The sequence below is a fragment of the Myiozetetes cayanensis genome, unplaced genomic scaffold (genome assembly GCF_022539395.1).
Source record: "Myiozetetes cayanensis isolate MyiCay16 unplaced genomic scaffold, myiCay2020 scf17, whole genome shotgun sequence".
In the NCBI taxonomy this organism is placed as follows: Eukaryota; Metazoa; Chordata; class Aves; order Passeriformes; family Tyrannidae; genus Myiozetetes; species Myiozetetes cayanensis.
In genome coordinates this window covers 7,656,652-7,675,626 of record NW_026087378.1, presented here as the reverse complement: position 1 = coordinate 7,675,626, position 18,975 = coordinate 7,656,652, and the positions used below count along the sequence as shown (strand labels likewise).

Genomic DNA, 18,975 nt, shown 5'->3' with positions numbered 1-18,975 from the left:
CCAGTGCAGCCCAGAGATACTTTCAGGGGCCTGGCAGTGCCCATCACTGTGCCCACCTGCTGTCCCAGCCCAGGGGGATGGCCCATACCCCATCCCCAGGCACCACATCCCCCAGTGAACTCCCCAGAGCTGCAGCAGTGAGTGCATGGGCTGTGCCAGAACCAGCTCTGCCAGGCATGGGGCAGCTGGGGCCATGGCTGGGCAGGGAGGCAGCCCGGGGCAGCCTGCAGCCCCACGACAACTGGAGGCAGTTTTTATTGTTTAACATTCCTGGTATTTTCTGTCAGGGCTGAACCAATTGTCCTTAATCCGCCAGGCTCTGCTGGCCAAACAAGTGTGGCTGAGCCACCAGCATCCTGTCCGCACGAACAGGCCCCTTTTGTGAGGGGGATTTAGCGTGTAGCCCAGTAAATCCTGCTGGTTTCCTGAGGCAGCGTTCCCACACACCCCCACCCCCAGCTCCGCCGCCTGTCCCCAGGCCCTGGCACCACTCCCTGCCTGGCTGTGCCCCACCAGAACCTGCCCACCAGGGAGCTGCAGGTTCCTCTGGCATGTTGCTGGGACCTGTCTGTGGGTCCCTATGGAATGTGGGGTGTCGGTGGGGCTGAGAATCTTCGCAGGCACGCCCCTGCGCTGCTGGTCCTACATGGGATGCTGTGGTCCCTGGGGGGGCGGGGGGGGGGTCACTGGGGGATGCTCTGGTTCTCGGGAGATGCTGTAGTCCTGGTGGGATGCTGTGGTCCTGGGGTAATGCTGAGCCCTCGAGAAAGTGGCTCTGGTTTAGGGGGAGTGCGGAGTCCTTGTGGAGATGCTATAGTCCTTGGAGGAATGCTGAATCCTGATGGGTATGGTTCCGGTCCCGGGAGGAATGCTGGGCCCTGGTGGAGGCAGCACCCCAGAGGCCAGGACACCAGCTGATTCCTCATTCCAGCTCCGGGATGTGGCTCCCAGTCCCTCCCCGGAGATTCTTTAGCTTAACGACTCTCTTGTTTGGCCAGGAGCTGCTGTTGTCTTTTTTCCCCAAAACAAAGGCGACAGGATTTTATCTCCGGGGAGAATCTGGTTTCTGTGAGATGCAGAAAGCCTCTGCCCCCGGGCAGGGAAGGATGAGTTTGGGGGGGCTGAAAGGCACCAGTCTGCTGTCTCCCCCACTGGCAGGAGGGGAGCTGGCACTACCCCTCTGTCTGCTCCTGCCTGCCATACACGCTGTTCCACGACCTGCCTGTCATTGTTCTGTGCCTGTGCTTCATGCGCTCAGGCAGGGAAGGGGAGGGAAGGGCCCCTTTGGGCCAGCAGGCAGGGAAAAGGGGCCCGTGGCACCCCCAGGTGGGGGTAGAGGCTGAGGCAGGGGCCTGTCCTCACTGGATCCCACTGCAGTTCCTGCATCCAGGGACACCTCACACGCAGATGTAGGCACGCACCCAAACCCCCCCATACCCCCATGTCAGAAGCCCCCATCCATACACGACGCCCCTACACCCCGCACACGCCCCTCAGGCACACGCCCCACGCACAGACACCCCCCACCCCATGCACGCATCCAGCCACGCACACACACTACGTCGTACACAAAACTCCCGTCCACACACATACACCCCCCACGCACTCCCCTTCCATGCACACACATGTACACCAGTGCACAAACATGCACATTCACCCCGCACGCCTCTTCACGCACCCCGCGCCCCCAGCACTGCTGCGGACCTCCAGCCCCAGCCGGGCAGGCCAAGCTGAGGGTGCCAGCGAGGCGCTGCGGTCCCCCCAGCCCGCAGCCCCCGTCCCTGCCGCCGGTGCTGCGGGAAGCCGTGGGCTCTCAGCCCCATCTCCCGGCCGGCGGGAGCAGCTGCGCGGGGCGGGCAGACGGGAGCGGGCGGGCGCCACCCCCGCCTTTCGGCTTGTGACAGTGGCCTTCGCGGCGGGACAGCCCAGAGACTGTGTTGGAAGGGTGACAAAAGCGCCTGGGAAAAATGGGCTGCGGCATGGGAATGTTTCCTGGCTCTGCTCTCCATCACCCACGCAGATGGATGGGGCTGGGATTGGGGCGGGGCAGGGGATTGGGCTGCAGAGCTGTGCCGTGTCCCCGTGTGTATCCCGTTTGTGTCCCTCCGAGTGACAGGACCAGTGCGGGAAGGACACCCCATAGGCATGAGAGCTTGGTGAACCTGGTTCTACCTTGGGTGGGTGGAACAAAGCCCAGCGTGGGCTCAGCCTCGCTGACCAGGGCTGGGGGCCCTGCACACTCCCTGAGCTGGGGACTGGGGGCAGCCTGAGGGGCTGGGGGTACAGGAAGGTCCCTGAGAGTAGCTGCAGCACCCAGGCAGGCACCCTGGGCCTCGGGCCCTCAGGGATTATCCCCATGCTTGCACATGGCTGCTGCGCGGGGACTGGCCTCCAGGTGACACCAGCCCAGCGACAGCTCTTCCACGCAAGGTTGCTCAGCAGTGATGTCTGCTGGCCCCTGCAGCTCGTGGCCTGTACCCAACGCCCTTGTATGACCCTGGGCTGCCCTCCCCCAAAGGTTTCGGGGGGCCATGGGAGCAGCACGGCCCGGGGACTATGAGATGAGAGGCCCGGAAAGCCGGGGCCACCCCGGCAAGGGGAGCAGCCCCCGCGCCAGGCACACCGGCCCGGGGCAGCCGTGCCTGCGGGCACAGAACAGGCCTGAGCCCCGCCGGCAGCCCCGGCTCCCTCCGCTCCATCCCTGTGGTTTCAAGCCCCGCAAGCCGCTTCCTGGGGGAAAGGGGCCTCCGGCAAACCCTTCGGGCAGGATGCTCTCCGCTCCTCTCCTCCTCTGCTTCCTTCCTCTCCCCCGGCCGGGCCAGCCCTCCCCCTGCCCGCTGCGACTCCTTAACCCTTTCGCCCACGCTCGGCCGTGCTCCAGCCCCACGGCCACCGCTCCCAGCCACCGCCCCCGGCCCTTTGAGCACGACCCTGGTGCTGCCCCTCGGGGCCGCGTTCCCCCTGAGGCCCCCGCCGTCCATGGCCTCCCCGCAGTGCCCCCGCGGAAGCGCCACCGGGAGCGCCTGGCAGCCAGCCCTCCCTGCCCACGGCTCCCGCGGGGAACACAGCTCCCTCCACACTGAGTTTAGGGCCTCCCCGCCGGCCGGCTGTGACCCCCTCACACTGTCCGGGAAGACCGAACGGGAGCCCCCGGTGAGGGGCCGCGATGCCTTCGGCATCGTCGCGGCGGCGGGGAGCGGCCGTGGCGGGGCCGGGGATGCGCGTTCCCGCTGGGAGCGCGGGCACCGGGCCGTCCCCGTGGGGACACCGTGCGGGCTGTGCGCGGGCACCGGTGCCTGCAGAGGGAGCCCGCAGTGCCGGGAGGCTCCGCACCCACCGGCCCGACCGGCTGCGGGGACCCGGCGTGCGCGGGGAACTGCGCTGGGCTGGGGTGGCCGTGGCCGCGGGGTGCGGGGTAAGGGCGAACCCCGCGGAGGGGAGGCCGCGGCCGCCCGCGCTCCCGCCGCAGCCCGCAGACAAAGCCCCGCGGCGGCAGGGCCGGCCACGCCGCCCGCGGTGCCGCACATCCGGGCGGGAGCGGGCGGCAGGGGCCGGGATGCCATTTCCCTGCTGCTCCGCCGGAAGAGACGGGCCGGAAAAGGGCCCTTCCTGCGGCCGCTGGCCATGGCGCGGGAAGGGGTGACACAGCAGATGGGCCGTGTGTCTGAGGCCATCCTACTGCTACCACTGCTCCCCTCCTCCCTGCGCCAGGAACCACACGGCTGCAGGTGGATCGCTGCGGGGCCCCACTGGGACACATTGTCAGGGATGTGCCATGGGGGCAGAGGAATGCGGACATGCCTGGGGTGCCCAGAGCTGCCTGGGCATCGCTGTCCAAGTGGTACAGCCCCTGCCCAACAGTGTTCCGTGGGGATGTGCTGTGCCATGTGGCCATGGGCAGAGGGCTCCCAGGGGAAAAGCAGGCTGGGACACGTCCTGGAGGTGGCTCTTTGCCCTCCCACTAAGAGGTGGAAAATCAGCAGAGTGAGGGCAGCTGGTGACAGTCAGGACCCAGGATACAGTTCTGCTGCTTGGAAACAGCCCTAAACCTCCCCCCTAGGTCAGCCTTCTCTCACTGAGTCTCAGGTGCCAAGCTCTGGGGAGACATCAGGTGATTCTGCCCTGCACAGGGCCCTGCCTGCCCCCGGGGGTATATAAATAAACCACTACCTTTATTTTGGGAACGTGGCAGAAACGTGCATGGCAGGTTGCTCCAAAGAGAAGGGAGGAAAATTGGCTGCTGGGCCCTCGCCCAGCTGTGCCAGGGTGTGGCTGCTGCTGCTGGAGTCCATCGGGGAAGATGGACTGTGCTGGAGGTATTGCCCTGTTCAGGTGTAAACAGAAGGACCCCAGCCATCCTGGGTGGTGCCCCAGCTCTGCGTGGGCAGGGAGAACCACGTGGACACTGGGAATCAGTGCCGAGTCCATGCAGCACTGGGCACAGCATGGTCCCAGCTCCCACGTGTCACCACAGCACGTGGTCACCAGGCCCATGGCAGGTCAGGTGCCACACGCCGAGCACCAGGCTGGGACCTCAGAGGTACAAACATGTCACAAGCAAAACTTCCTGCCAAGTTACCCCACCCTCTGTGCGTGTGCTGGAGTGATGTCAACTGAACATAGCAATCTCTCCACAGTGGCAGCACACCAGTGAAATGACAATGGGTCAGGGACCTTGATGTGGCCCTTCAGGGGCAGGTTCTGGGAGAAACGGTTGCTGCATTGCCAGGCACAGACATGGCAGAGGGAGTGCTTGGGCAAGGCCAAAGGGGCTCTGGAGCCCTCGGCAGGGCTGCCAAGGTGTGCAGGCAGGGAAGAGGCAATCCCTCACTGCTCTGCCGAGGTGCCATGCTGAAGCCAATCGAGGACTGCGTTTCAGCGGGGGAAAGCTGCGCCCGCGGGGCAGCGAGGGCTGGGCAGTGGGCGCTGCCTGTCTGGGTGTGCAGAGCGGTTGCCCGGGGGCCCAGCCCGGCGGGGGGAGCGCGGCGCCAGCACGGCCAGGGACTCCCTCCCGGCCAGGCCGGGGACGGGCGGAGGGGGGGAAACAAAGGGCAGCGGGGGGCGTAGGTCCGCCCGGGCAGCAGCGCCGCGCCGACCCCGCCGAGCCCTGCGGCGGCACCCCGGGGGGCGGCAGCCCGGCCCTGCCCCCCGCGCAGCCCGGGCAGCACCGCCCCGGTGCCACATCCCCGCGCTGCCCCGGCTGCCCCCCGCCCCGTGCCTGCCCAGCCGTGCCGGTGCGGCGGCGGCGCGGCGCGGCGCCCGGACCCGCGCGGCTGGCGGCGGAGACCCCGGCCCGCATCTGAGGTAGCGACGGAGCCGGCCGCTCGCCGCGGGGCCGCGAGCCGGGCCGGTTGCGGGGGCGGCGGTGGCGGCCCGTCCCGGCGGAGCGGGCGGGCGCGGGGCCGGTGCGCGCCGCTCGGCGGTGGGAGGGCGGGCGGGAGCGCGGCTGTCCGGGAGCGGCGGAGCCCGGCGAGGACAAGCCAGGCCGCGGGCACCCGGCGCCTCTCCCAGGCCGGCGAAGCTCGGCACGGCTCGCACGGCTCAGCACGGCAGCCCCGGGAGGGCGACAGCCCGGCCCGCCGGTGCGCGGGAGGGCGGAGGGGAGCGCGGCGGGGCGCCAGGCCGGCCCGCGGGGCGCGGCGGACAATGGCAGAGGGTAACCTGAGCCCGGCGGGGGCGGGCGGCGACCTGCGCCCCGCGTCCCGCTGACTGCCCTTGGGCATCGGGGCCGGGAGCGGGGCCGAGCGGGGCGCGGGGGCCGCCGCCGCCCGGGTGCCCCGGCGGGGCGCAGGGCCTGGCCGACTCCATTTTGTTGGCCTGCGCTCCGCCGCCGCTCGCAGGCCCGCGGCCTGCCTGGCGGGGGTGAGGGGTGGGAAGCGGTGGGCGAGACACTGCGAGGCCGCCCCGTCCCATCCCGCCCGGTAGCCCCGCCGCCGCCTGCGATGGAGGTGCGGGCGGCGGGCCTGAGGCGGCGGTGCCGGGTGGGGGGATGAGGGAGCGGGACAGGCCGGGCCGGGGCGCGCCGGGGGCAGCACTGAGCGCCCCCTCCCTCGCCCCCACCGTGGTGGGTGGGGGCGCCCGTCGAGGGGGCGCGCGCGCGGGGCGGGGGGGTGAGGAGCCGGGCTCGCGCGGGCGCGCGCGCTGATTGGCCGCGGCCGCCGAACCCCAACACCGGGGGCGCGCAGGGTGGGGGCGCGCGCGCGCGCCCGCGCGGGATGGCGGCGTCGGCGTCGGGCGCGCGCATGCGGGGGAGGGAGGAGGAGGGAGGCGGCGGAGCGGCGGCGGCGGGGCCTGGCCGGGCCGGGTCGGCGCGTCTCCCCATCGCCCCGCTCCGGGGGCAGGCGCCGAGCCGCCCGCGGCACCCGCAGGTGAGCGGCGGCCCCGCGTCAGCGCTCGGCAGGGCGACCGGCCCCGGTGCCGAGCCAAGTCGGGGCGGCCGGGCCGCGGCCTTGGGGCCTGTAGCGCGGCGGTGGCGGAGCGGGGCCGGCGGAGCGGAGCGCGGCCCCCGGGCGCGGCTGCCATTTTGCGGTGCGGGCCGGGCTGACCCCATTGTGCTGTGCCCGCAGGTGGATGCCCTCCGCCCGGCATGGAGCAGGCCTGCGAAGTGAGCCGCCGCAGCTGCCTCGTCCCTTTCGGCACCTCGCTGGCGGCCGCCGAGCCCAAGGGCGGCCCCTTCGGCGAGGCCCGCGGCCCCGAGCCGCCCGCCATGCAGCTGGCGGCCGCCAAGCCCGGCTACGGCCAGGACCCGTCGTCCTGCTACATCCCGCTGCGCCGGCTGCAGGACTTGGCCTCCATGATCAACGCCGAGTACCTCGGCGGCGCGGCCGACGGCGCTGAAGCCCTGCCCGACCCCGGCTCGCCGCCCCCCCGCCTGCCCGCGCCGCAGGACCCGGCGGCCGAGGCGCCCCGCGGGGCCCGGGCCTTCCCCCTGCTCCTGCGGGACGGCGGAGAGGAGGCGCCGGAGGAGGAGGAGGAGGAGGAGGGCGCCGAGACGCCGGAGGAGGAGGAGGAGGACGACGACGACGACGACTACGACTACGAGGAAGAGGAGGAGGAGGACGACGACGACGAGGAGGAGGAGGCGGCAGAGCCCGGCTCGCGGAGCCGCGGCCGCCCCGCGCCGCAGCGGAGCCCCGACAGCCGCCTGCAGCCGGGCGAGCCGGTGCCGGACGGCGGCCCCGGGGAGAAGCCGGAGTCCTCGGCGGCCCTTCAGCTCGTAAGCACCGTCGGGGCGCGGGCGGGGGGGCCGCGGCCGCTGCCATTTTGCGGTGCGGCGGGGCCGGGCCGGCTGCGCTCCCTCCCTCGCCCCGGCACCCCGAGGGCGGGAGCCATCTTACCGAGCGAGGGGACCCTGCCGGGCTGTCACCGCGCACCTGTGTCCCGGCGCGGCCACCCGCGCTCCCCCCGCCGCTTTTTCTCCCGTCAGCAATAAGAGGCACCATCTCTCCTCCGCCCGGGAACTCGCTGCGGAGTTCGGTGGAGTTTTTTTCCTTGTTACAGGGTTGTTTTTGACTGCAGTGGAGATGAGGAGCAGAGCGTTCCTCTCTCCTGCCCGCTCCGGCTGTAACGCTGTCAGAAGCTCTTTGTCTGGCCCGGCTTGAGGTTCCCGAGCTGAGACCTTGGCGGTGGCCGGGGAGAGGCCGTGTCATGGCCTGACAGACCTCATGGGCAACAAGCGTTGCCTCCTATTCAGGCTGACATTTTTTTTCTTTCTAATTTCTCTCTACACATAAATTCCTTTAGTTTTTTTATAATATATTCAATAAGAAGCGAAACTGATCGCACTTAAAGAGTTCTGAAACGAGGTAGATGCATTTAACTTTTTTTTGAGTAATTTCCTTTTGAACCCAAACATAAGGGATGTTTCTCAGCGTTTTTTTTTAAATTGACTTTCAGCTATGTATGTATATTTCTTGTAGATTTTCAGGTGGGGGTTTTTTTTTACATATTTCCTAAAATATGTTTCTGCAAACTTTAGGTTCCTTGATGGAGGATACTCTGGGTTTTACATATTGGTGCGAGCTTTGAAAATTAACTCATTTGACAGCAGTGATATCGAAACCACCTTGCTCTCTTTAATTTCAGTAGAGCCACAGATGCCGGGCAGATCTTGCTGCAGCGTGCAGCACTTGGGGATCAGAACTCTATTCCTTTAGGAACATGCGGCATTCCTGGTGTGCACTATGGGAGATGGGGAAGCACTTGTCACAGAGTGCCTAGGGAAGTGGTGATTCTAAGAAGATGCTGCTGGCAGCTTCATTTGTCTGTGGCAGAGTTGTAGCTCGTGGACACTCTTGAGCGTTCCTTGGGAAGAATCCCGCAGTCTTGTAGTCTTGGGTGGTGAGAGGCTGCAGTGGGTCTGAGGTTTGTGCATATCCTCAGCTTTGTTTTGCAGAGCAAAGCGGGGATCTCTCGCAGACATGTGCTCCGTGATGCGGTTGTGGGAGGGTCTCACTTTGTAAACAGAAGCTCGCAGAGGTACTTTCACAACACTTGCCTCAGCTATCGGTGGCCACAGAGCTGCAGCTGGTATGGTGACAAAACTGTCTTAGTGATGGAGCCTGTTATTTGAATATGTAGCAAGGGTTGCCTTTTCAGTAAAACTGCCTTCCTGCTGTAGTTGGCCCTGCTGGGTTGTTCTGGTGACTTAAAAGCATAACTGCATTCAGAAGAAAAAAAAAAAAAAGTACAAAGAAGAAAAGCGTTTTGTAGGCAACCCAGGCTCATTCTTTCCTCAAGTTTTACATTCTTTCTTTGATAAGTGCTTGTTAATCAGAGGGGTCCTTCATTTTAGCCCTACTGCCTGTGGAATGGGAAGAGACAGAGATTTTCCTCTGTACCAAGTTACCAATGAGACAATTAAAATCTTTTAATTGTTGAATGTGACATAGTAGTTAGAAATAACCAGGCTTGCTCCTCAGGTCATATATTCATGTAGACATTTAATTCCTGTCTCATTTGTGTTTGGTTAACTGGAATCAACCTCTTTTTGAGAGCCTGCTAAAACTTGAGACAAAAACCCACCCCAAAACAACTACCACAAATCCCTTGGGGGTTCTGCCACAGGTATTTTTAGGCTTGTCATAGCTGGGCTAGTCTTTCACATATCACCTTTACGCTACCTGGTGATGGGGCTCCTCAGCCTTACAGCGAGACTGTCTCAGAGCTTTCATTTTTGAAGCTCATGGCTCTAAATGTGCCACTGCTGCTCAAACTTCCTGTTTTGCTAAGAGAGAAGTGTATGTGTATCTCCATTCTCTCTGTCTACCCCTTGCAAGATTTGAATTTTTCACTAGATCTTGCTTTGAAAAGGCTGATTTCCGAAGTATCAAGAGTGCTTCCAGCACAAGGACCACAATTTGCTTCAGTCTTTAGTGGGATGCAAAGTAATGCCTCTGGGCAGGAGGGGTGGTGGCAGGTATTGTTTTGCATGGGGATTTGTTAATAGCCCTGGCAGTCTGCTGCTCCCAAACTGCCCCAAACAGGACAGAGGTTGCTCAGGTACCATTCATTTGTAAAGAGGGATGTGCATATTCTGAAGCCAAGCTATTTTAAGTGTCAGTCTTCCCTTAAGTATGTCTGAAGTTCCCAGCAGCTCCTGACAGATGTATTGTGAAGAAGGAAATGATAGCAGTTGTTCTTGGGTCTTGTTTCTTTTCCAGAGGTGGTGAAGCAGTGATGGCTGGCAGCTGCTGGCTTGCTGCCTTGTGCTCATGTTGGGTTAGGAACATTTAAATTTAAATGGCTGTTGTTTCCCATCTTGATATGAGCTTGTTTGTAGTGCTCTCCTGGTCTTTGCAAGTTGCAGAGGTTCTGAACTGTGTTATGTCGAGTTGGAAGGAGAAGTGGGCCCGGACTCCAGTGCTGGGAAGGATGGATGCAGCCACAGGAAGTCTGAGTGCCATAGGTCTTGCTTGAACTCGGGTGCTGAGGAATTGGAGCAGGTGGACTTGTTTCTGGCAGAACTCTCGTGCTGAAATTTTGCTCCTTTAATGTAACTTTTGATGCCTTATTACTTCACTTTCACTTTGCTGGCTTGCTGGGTTTTAGTTGCTACCCACAAAGTATGTTTATGTCATTTGATTTGCAGTGTTGAGAACTCGGAAGCAGAGAGTTTTTGGATTTGGGTACATCTGTGCCCCTCCTGATGGGTGTTGTGCAGATTTTGCATTCATGAGCTGTTTTTTTCCACGGGACTCTGATGGTTTCAGGCTGCAGAATGTGCAGAGCTCGCATGAGGTTCAGTGTTACTTTTGATTCTCCTTGTATTGTTTCCTTTTAGGAGTGTGATGATTGGGTGATGGCAGTGAAGAAGGTGAGGTATAGGGAAATCCAGAGCCAGATCTTGCATCCCTAAGGGTGGCTTCTTCCAGTAGCTGGGTGTAAGGAATGAGTTGGACATGTGTGTAGGGCTCCTGGAATGTTTTTGCTTTACCAGAATCACACCGTTTGCAGAATGTTAAAAGTACTAAAGACCAGCAGACTCCTCTCTTTAAGCCTAGAATTAGTCCATCATGAAGTTGAGTTCTGTTCTAATCTGCAGCTGTGGGAGAGTACTCTCGTTGAAAGTGTTTGACTGTGTGTGAGAGTTCCTCTGGTGCTTGGTTTATTAACTGACGTGTCTGGTGCCATTTCTCTCTCTGCTAAAAATAAAATGAAGGAACCAACACCACGTGATCCTCCCTACTCCTGTAAACATTTCTGAAAGAATCTCCTACTACAGACTGTTGATTCGAGGTGTAACTAACTACTGGTAACATTATATCCCTGAGATACAATAGTCATAGCAGTGGTTTATTTGAGCAAGGAACTAAATTTCCTTGGTCAGTTGACATATTCCTGGTGGGGAGATGAATTCCGTTTGGCCGTCGGTGCTTCCTGCAGGCATCGTCTCCTGCTGTGTGCACCTGGAGAGAACGGGCTCTGTGTTCTACAGTGCCTGTGCTTCTGGTCTTGCACACATCCCCCTTTGCCACTAAGATTTCCACTGTTTAGTAGATGGTATTATTTTTTGGAAAAGAGCACGTAGCTGGATCTTGCCTGGCCATGCAGCCTGATGGCACACACTGAAGGGCATTCTTGTCTCATTTATCTCTAAACTTACCCATAAAGGACTTCAGCTGTGTGGGTATCCAGAAGAATGGATATTTCCCCGGTGGGGGGGCCCTGTCCTGGGCTGTGTTACTTCTTGACTGTAAATTTTTGAAGTCCTTAATGACTTTGCAGCACCATCACATCGTGAAAGCAGCATCACCTCTTGATGGTGGTGGAGGTGTGAGTGGGTGGGTGTTAGGAGCTGTCTCAGCAGGACCCGCTGGGTGTGAGGGTGTGAGAGCAGCCTTGCTCTGAGTGACAGCAGGGTTTTGAACAGTCTGTAGGATCCAGAGCTCTCCCGCACAGCAGGTTGGATCCTGGAAGCATTTATACTAGCATTTGGCTGTGATTGCTCTTACCCTGTTGTTTCATTGTATTTGTTCTCTAATCTCCTATTACTGATTAGGTGCGAAATATCTGTTTGTGTGTGTATTTCTCTAGAAAATACAGATATTCGGGCTACCTGGGGTGCGGTGTGAAATTACAATGATTGATGGCCTTCGCGCTTCATGTTCTGCAGCTGAACATGTCTGTGTGCAAATAGCAAAACCAGAGGTATTTTCTTGCAGATTGGATGGTTTTGATAGTGAGGTTTTGCTGAACGTAATGGCAGAAACCTTTATGTAATTTCTGCTTTCTATATTTAAAACTTATTTTTAAAACTTGGGCAAGAGAGGCTTTGTTCAAGCAGTGTCCTGGTTAATGTACTGTCCTCAGTCATAAATACTTCAAGTCTCTGCTAAAGATTGTTGCCAGAGGAGTGTAGACTTCACTCAGCTATTCAGCATCATGGCTCGATACAGCTCTATACAGTGTAGCATATTAGTACATCACCTGCTACTGTTACAGGGAAAAAACGGCAATAGTAGCAACAAAATGGGCTTTTACAGATGTTTTTTTACATTAGATGCTGCCTCCAGGCTCTGCTACCTCTGCTAACTGCCTCTGTATTTACATGCAGGGGATTTTTTTTTTTTTTGAAAAGTGTATCTCTCACAACTTGATTTTTTTTTCCTAGCAAATATTAGGTTGCTGAGGGTACAGCGATTCTAGTTTTGCTGTTACAGCTTCTTCAGAGGCCTTGCTAAAATCAATGGTAGTGGCTCATTTTGATGCTGTAGCAGTAACCTTTGACTTCAGAGCAGCATATTCTGCATGTAGTCATGGATTTGTTGATTGCCTCTTGCAGTGTAGCAGCTTCTCATTGCACCTCATTGCACTGCCTTCCCAGAAGTTGGGTTACACTGCGTGATGTACAGCAATTAAGTCTTTCTTTAATTTCCCTGTGTTAACTGAACAACTCTGTTGCTCACTCAAGAGATGTGAACTCTGGACGTGATTAACAAGCTACTTGAGCCCCAAGAAGAAAAGTGGTATTTTTTAAGTTATAATCAAGACAGCATTTCTTTAAAAGACATTCACAACTCAAAAATCAGTGTTACAGGTGACAATTAACTTTCAGACTAGTTGCTTAGACTATGCCTCTGTTTTTCCTGCTTGTGACTAGCTGCTTCTTGTATGTAGTAATTTTGTCTTTCGGTTATTTGCGCTGGTGTTAAGAAAGGCCCAGGGAATAGAAACACCTGAAGGAAGAAATCCTAGCAGGCAGGGTCTTGTCCTGGGAGTTGACAAAACAACAAAATTCATGTGAATGCCACTTCTAATACAAAAAAAAATATGACATATGTTTTGTTCTGTCTGTATGGAGCTATCTGTGCTGTGCAATGCAGTCTTCACTCAGTAAAATGGGAGTTAAATCCTTTATGGTGGCTAAGGCATTGCCAGGATTTCCAAGTTAATGGGTGGAAAAGATCTGTGAGAGAGTCTGTTTTGAATTAGAGCAGCAGTTTTCAACCTTTATTGATTTTCAGACCCTTAAACTCTTCTCAGGTACAGACTCTTGTCTAGTGAATTTTACTTATCTGTAATAGCCTTGCTTGCATACAATTTTGTGGCATCAATGTTTTCCCGTGGCTGAGTTTGCAGACTGCTGGTGTACAGAACACCGCACAGCAGTGTCTCACGGGCGTGAAGTTTGTGTCGATTCCAAGGTAATGTTGCCTTTGTGGCGGAGCAGGCGGATGTCTCCCCTGCCTGACTCTCCTGTCCGGTACAGGAATGCTTGGGAAAAGTTGCACTTTGCTGAAATAGTTACTGGAAGTTCAAATGTTACTTTGTCAAGGGTGGGGTGTTACTGTTTAAGATCCATCTGGTGTTGGAAACTGTGTGGTCTGGAAACATCAAACCCCGGTGCAGGGGTGAGGGGCTTTCTGGTGCCTTAGGACAGGGCTGTCACTGGTCACCAGCATTGCTGTGCCACTGCTCTGGGTAGGGCTGCCAAGAGCTACTCATGGTTTGGGGCCCCTGGGAGGGCAAGGCAGGTGCAGGTGCTGTGTCCAGTGCTTTTTAGGTTTAGAGGTGCTCAGTCCTCACAGCTATGATTGGGGATTAGAGGTGTCTCCTTGCTGAGCTGGCAGTGTTTGCCAGTGGGACAGGAATGGGTCATAGCAGAAGTGTTACCAAGGACACCTGCAGGGCACAGGTGTGTTTGGGCCCCCTCAGGAGCATGTCCCTCTCCTTCCAGCAGTAGTTGCAGCAAGGGAGCAGAATGGTAGCGTGAGTAAGTTTGGCATTGCTGCAGAGCTTTGCAGAGCTGTGGTGCTGTGCAGGGACAGCCTGGGAGTTGAAGAGTTCAGAGTCGCAGTGGTTCAGTCCTGGGTAGAAGCACAGGTGTTGCTTTGGCTGATCTGAGCAGGTGCTCCTGACCCCAGTGCCCAGGAAAGGGGAAGAGGCTGCTGTGTGTTGGAGCAGAGGCTGATGCCCCTGGCAGAGGCTAGCTGAAGTTCCCTGTTCTGGTTAAATTAGAAATCTGGTTCCAGTGTGGCTGCTCACAGTAGCTTTGCAGCGGTGATTACATGTGTGACAGAGATAAAGATGGCCTTGGTGTGCATCCATCTCTCGTGTGTCCAAAAGCATTGATGAAGCCAGGAGAAATTTCAGCAGTGTGCTTTGCCTCTGTGGAAGGATGGAAGAGCACTTGTTAAAGTTGACATGCTTACTCTGTGGTTATCATTAAGATTGCATCAAGATTTATCTCACACAGGTTTTTGGAAAAATGGCAAAAAAAAGTTGGGAAAAAAGTCACCTTGTGTATCATTCCTTTCCCTCAAAGGGTAGGCTGGCCCTTGCAGATCACCTTCACCCCTGTCTCTGGCACAGCTCAAGCAGAAGGGTTGGACCAAGTTGTCCCACCTTGTCGCTTGGACTAGCTCTAGCCTCAGCAGTGAGAGAGCTACATGATCCACAGGTGAATGGCTTTTCCAGCAGCTGGCAGCATCCGTCTGCTGCTTTTTTGGAGCTGAGGTGCTGCCAGGGCTCCGGGTGAGGCAGCAAGGCTGCAGGTGGAAGGGGCACCGCGTACCTGGCATCAGGAGGGGAGCGGTTTAGGAGTGCTGTTGGTGGCTGAATCACAGGCAAGTGGCAGCACATCTCCAGTTGTGGAGATTCCCTCCTGTGCTTCTCCATCCCTCCCTGCTCCTTGGGGGGTGAAGCACTGGGGTAGGTAGGGTTGCCAGGCAAAGCTTTCTGTGAGTTCTCAATAGGGAGCTTGTTCTGTGGGTTGCATGTGGTATCAAACAGCTGCGAGTGCTTCTGTAAGTGGCACATCCCACTCCTGGGCTCTTCAGGAAAAAAGTTTTTTAGTAAAATATATGTATAGTAATATCATAAAATAGCAGTATAACTTGTTTCAGTTTTGAGGCGTTCATCAGAACTAGTGCACTGGGGACTCCTCGTGCGTTTTCAGACATGCAGAGTTTGACTTCTATGTGTGACACACCAGAAACGTTGAGTTGGATAGATCAATCTAAGTGTTTGCACCCTGGCCAAAGGATGGGGTGCCCTTTGGTTTGGTATCTTTTAGGAAAAAGTGAACAGCGAATTTCCTGCACAGTAGTATCTCAGCACACTAGAAACTTCCAGTTTCCTTTTTCAGCTCCTGCAGGGCCTCTGGTGCTTGAGCGTGCAGCAAGGCTCTCACCCTTAGCCCTGCTGGAAGCTTCCATATTCCTCTTGTTTTGGAGGAGTGTGTTCATGACTTTCCCACCCACTGTTGGTGGAAAGATAGATCCCTGCTGTTGCCTAACAGAGAAGGGTGAGGAGGAGCTTGCTGGTTATCACCCTTTTAATAGTTCCTCCCCTTACCCTGATGTTACTTAGTTGTTTGGTTTTCCCAAGCACCTGTTCAGACTTCCTACTGTTCTGGCTAATGTGGTGACTGCCCACAGATTTCCAAATAACAGCAGAAAAACGAGTCAGATTCCTCTTGATTCTAGTTGGCTGTCCTCTCACAGCATGCTCACAATGTTTAGGAAGCTGGGTTCACCACAGAAAGGTTTGGAAGCCTTTCTGAAGCATAAGTTTGTAGTACCTCATGCCTGAAGCATACACCTGCCTCTGGTCATGGCTCTGAGTGTGGTTATCAGGAAATAAATAAGCACGAGATAAGTGTATTGCACTGCTAGTGTTCAAAAATTCTGATTTCATTTTTAGTAGGGATTCGGCAAAAGCAGTTGAAGTTTCAAGTGCAAATTAAAACTGAATTTTGTATGGATGGAATATTTATTTATTTTGGAAGAATGGTTCGGTTGGGTAGGGGGACTTGCATGCTGAATACCACCTTCTTCTGAGGAGGTTGTTATGGTTTTGTGTAAGTGGCATCTTTGCATTTGGACTAACAAAGTGGGATTGTCCCTCTCCTGTGAGTAAATAAAAATTTCTGTAGAAGGTGAAATTTGCAAGCCCTCCTTAAATGTTTGTTGCTTTTAAAGAAACCCGTGGAACTAAAAAACCCCAAACAACAACTAAACCAAAACAAGCAACAAACCAGTTAATGTCATTGAATTCAACCCAGATTCCCACATTTTATCTTCTGAGGTTCTAATACACTCTGTGTGCATGTTGTTCTCTAGTCCTGGTTCATTGCGGTTACAGCTTGAGCTGTACAGGATACAGTTTACATATATAAATTAAAATAGCCAAATTGCGTTTTGCACAGTTTGAATCTTTTCCATTTCATGGATTTAGAAACTTCATTTCTGAAAAATTAATGCTGTATTTATCAGATGTCCTGCTTGTGAACAATTTGTTTGATAATATATAGAGTAGCACAAAACTAAGACTGAAAAAGGGACAGATCTGATGACCTGGTTTCAGTTTGGGGTTTTTTGCTAGTTCTCTGAAATAAAAAGATATTTGTGGCTATTTGTTTATGAGAGTTTGCAAAGTTCTGGTGATGCCAACAGTTCCTCTTTTGCTGAAACAACTAGAGCTGATTAAAGGAGCTAGATTTAAAGAGAATGTGGTTTACCATTTAAAATGTGTGCAGATAAGCAAGAAGAGTCTGTCCTCTGCTTCAGGCTCCTGGGAGTGGTTTGTAATCATCTGTGTGTTTGCATGTCTGTGGATTTCTTTGCACCAGGGATCTGGGTGAGATTGTATCCCTTCTCTCCCACTTCCTCCTCCTGCCTCCCTCAGACCTTGCTGTCAGGTGCATTTCTGGTTATTGGGATGCTGAAGTGCCAAAGCTTTCTATTGCACTGCTCTTCCATCCAATCCTTAAGGAAAACTATCTGGTTCAAGTGAAGCAGGGTTGCTGTTAATCAGTTATCTTGGTGACTAAGACATGATGTTCTCTTATCAGTGCATTCTTTATTTTAAATTCTTGTGTGGATAACTCCTGACCTTGATAGAAATGCTTCAGGATGTAGGAATTACCCAAAGTAGTGCAATTTGCTCTCTTGGTTTTAACCTTTCAGAGTAGTTCATATGTACATATGAGCCCTGGAAAACTTTAGTACCCTGGAAAAGGGTACTAAAAACTAGCCAAAGACAACAAATACCCACAAGCACTGTTGATAACGGAAGTTTGACCTGCATCATAATCTCTGCTGTATTTTTTGCTTGTGAATATTTAATTAGTGAGTATTTAACACTTCTGAATGATAATGCTCCCAGATAAGAGGTAGTGTACTTTTTCAGGCATGAGTATAGGTCAGATGCCAGTTTGCTTTTTGCTGCAGTGCTGAAGCTGAAGGAAGACAGGAGTAGCTGGGCAAAGAGCAGGTCCCCAGCAGCACAGGCTGTCTAGGAATCTCCAGCAGGCTTCTCCATCTGCTCTCTTTGACTTGAAGCTTGACATCAAGTGCCGGTGTGATTATTACTCTGGTTTCAGCACATACGCCGTGTAGGTGTTGTGGTTTGTTTGGGTGAGTTTTTTGGCCGCCTGAACTCCAGCTGGGCTTACCCCTTTCTCTGTGCAGATTGATTCCTGTAAGTTTTGTCATGGCAAGTGTGGGGTCAGCATCTCAGTCTGCCTCTGTAGATGCCTTTACTCATGTGCGTGGTAGTGATACTTTTTATGGAGAAAACTTTGGTGACCGTTTTGCTTGGCTTCAAATACTCCTTAAGATATCAAGTAGATATAATTTTTCTTTCCATCTTTTTTGGCTTTTTTTCCAACTGATGTGGTTGGAGTTTGAAAAAATATTTAAAACATGAGTATTTGCTAATGAGAATTAAATTTTGGCTTCCATCACAAGCAGTTACTAATTTCACTTCTGAACTTTGTTTCGGTGTTGTTCTTAGTCTCATCATCTCCTTCTTACCATGCCACGCAACATTCACAAGCAAAGATTATTTCCCAATTCCTATTTTCTCTCCTTCTGTCTGTGTCCATTCATTTCTCAGTGTGTGAATGTTGGAGCTGAGTGAAGTAATGACCCGTGGATCACTCAGATATCTTTCTACCCTCCCTTGTTAAGAGCAGTACAGAGGTAAGAGCTGACCTTTTAACTGTCTCTGACTGTCAGCAGCAGTCACTGTGTGGGAACTGAAGCCATTGCTGCTTCATTTCTATGATCCAAGTTAAAGGATCTGGGCTCCCCTGTGATAGGAGCTGCATGGACAGGATAATTCTGAGCTCAGAGGGCTGAGGTTGCAGCTGCTCTGCTTTGTCTTGAACTCTTAAGTTAACTCAATGAGGTTCAGCTTTAGCTGGAGGGAAGCAGCGTCTCATGAAAATTTTTGGGGCATCTTTAGCAATGCCCTCTCAGGCTTGTTCTGGGAGTACTTTTAATAGGGAGAATTTGCCCCAGTTGCTGCCCCTCCTTTGTGAGGGAAGAGGGTGAATAACCTGTTGTGTGATGGTGAAATGGCAGGAGTTGGGAGTGGCATGTCCTGGGCATTGTGCACCAGCGACACCAATCGAGGTTTGTTGTGTTAGTGGATAACTTCGTTATAGAATCATGGAATGGTTTGGATTGGGAGGGACCATAAAGACAGTCTAGTTCCAGTGTCCCTGCCATGGGACACCTTCCACTAGATCAAGTTACTCCAAGCTCCATTCAACCCGGCCTTGAACACTTGCAGGGATGGGGCAGCCACAGCTTCTCTGGGCAAGCTGTGTCAGTGCCTCCTCACCCTCACAGGAAAGAATTTCTTCCTCACATCCAATCTAAACATACCTTCTTTCAGATTAAGAGCATTGCCCCTTGTCTTGTCACTCCATGCCCTTGTAAAAATTCCCTTTCCAGGAGACCATTTGGCCCAGGCTATTCAGGTGCTTTCAAATGTCATCTCTCCCTCAAGTTTGTTTTGTTAGATTTTTTTTTTCCCTGTTACAAAAAGCTGTTGATCTTCAACCAGTTCAGCCGCATCTCGGAGTGGGTTGGTAGCCCATAGGAATTAGGTGAACTCCTTATTATCTCTTTATCCTGTTAGGGAAAAATAATTATCATTGAATTTTAAGGAATAAAAGTTGGTCGTGGGGAAGGCAGGGGACTGACCCTCACCAAGCTTTCAGTTCTAACTAATAAGAAGTAG

The 18,975-nt window shown here is 55.0% G+C and overlaps 1 protein-coding gene across 5 annotated transcripts in view; it reads left to right on the top strand.

Annotated features, from left to right (window-relative positions):
- Positions 1-5,456: 5,456 nt before the first annotated feature.
- NSD1 (nuclear receptor binding SET domain protein 1) overlaps positions 5,457-18,975 on the top strand; it is a 62,401-nt gene continuing 48,882 nt past the window's right edge. For 2 of the 5 annotated variants that reach the window (XM_050312450.1, XM_050312449.1), the window contains exon 1: positions 6,567-7,216. In XM_050312450.1, the coding sequence (XP_050168407.1) occupies positions 6,587-7,216 (630 nt within the window). In that variant the 5' untranslated portion in view covers positions 6,567-6,586. Of the gene's footprint in view, positions 5,583-5,931; positions 5,949-6,258; positions 6,369-6,566; positions 7,217-18,975 lie in introns of those variants that run through there. The other 3 variants (XM_050312451.1, XM_050312448.1, XM_050312447.1) reach the window with 3 other exon arrangements.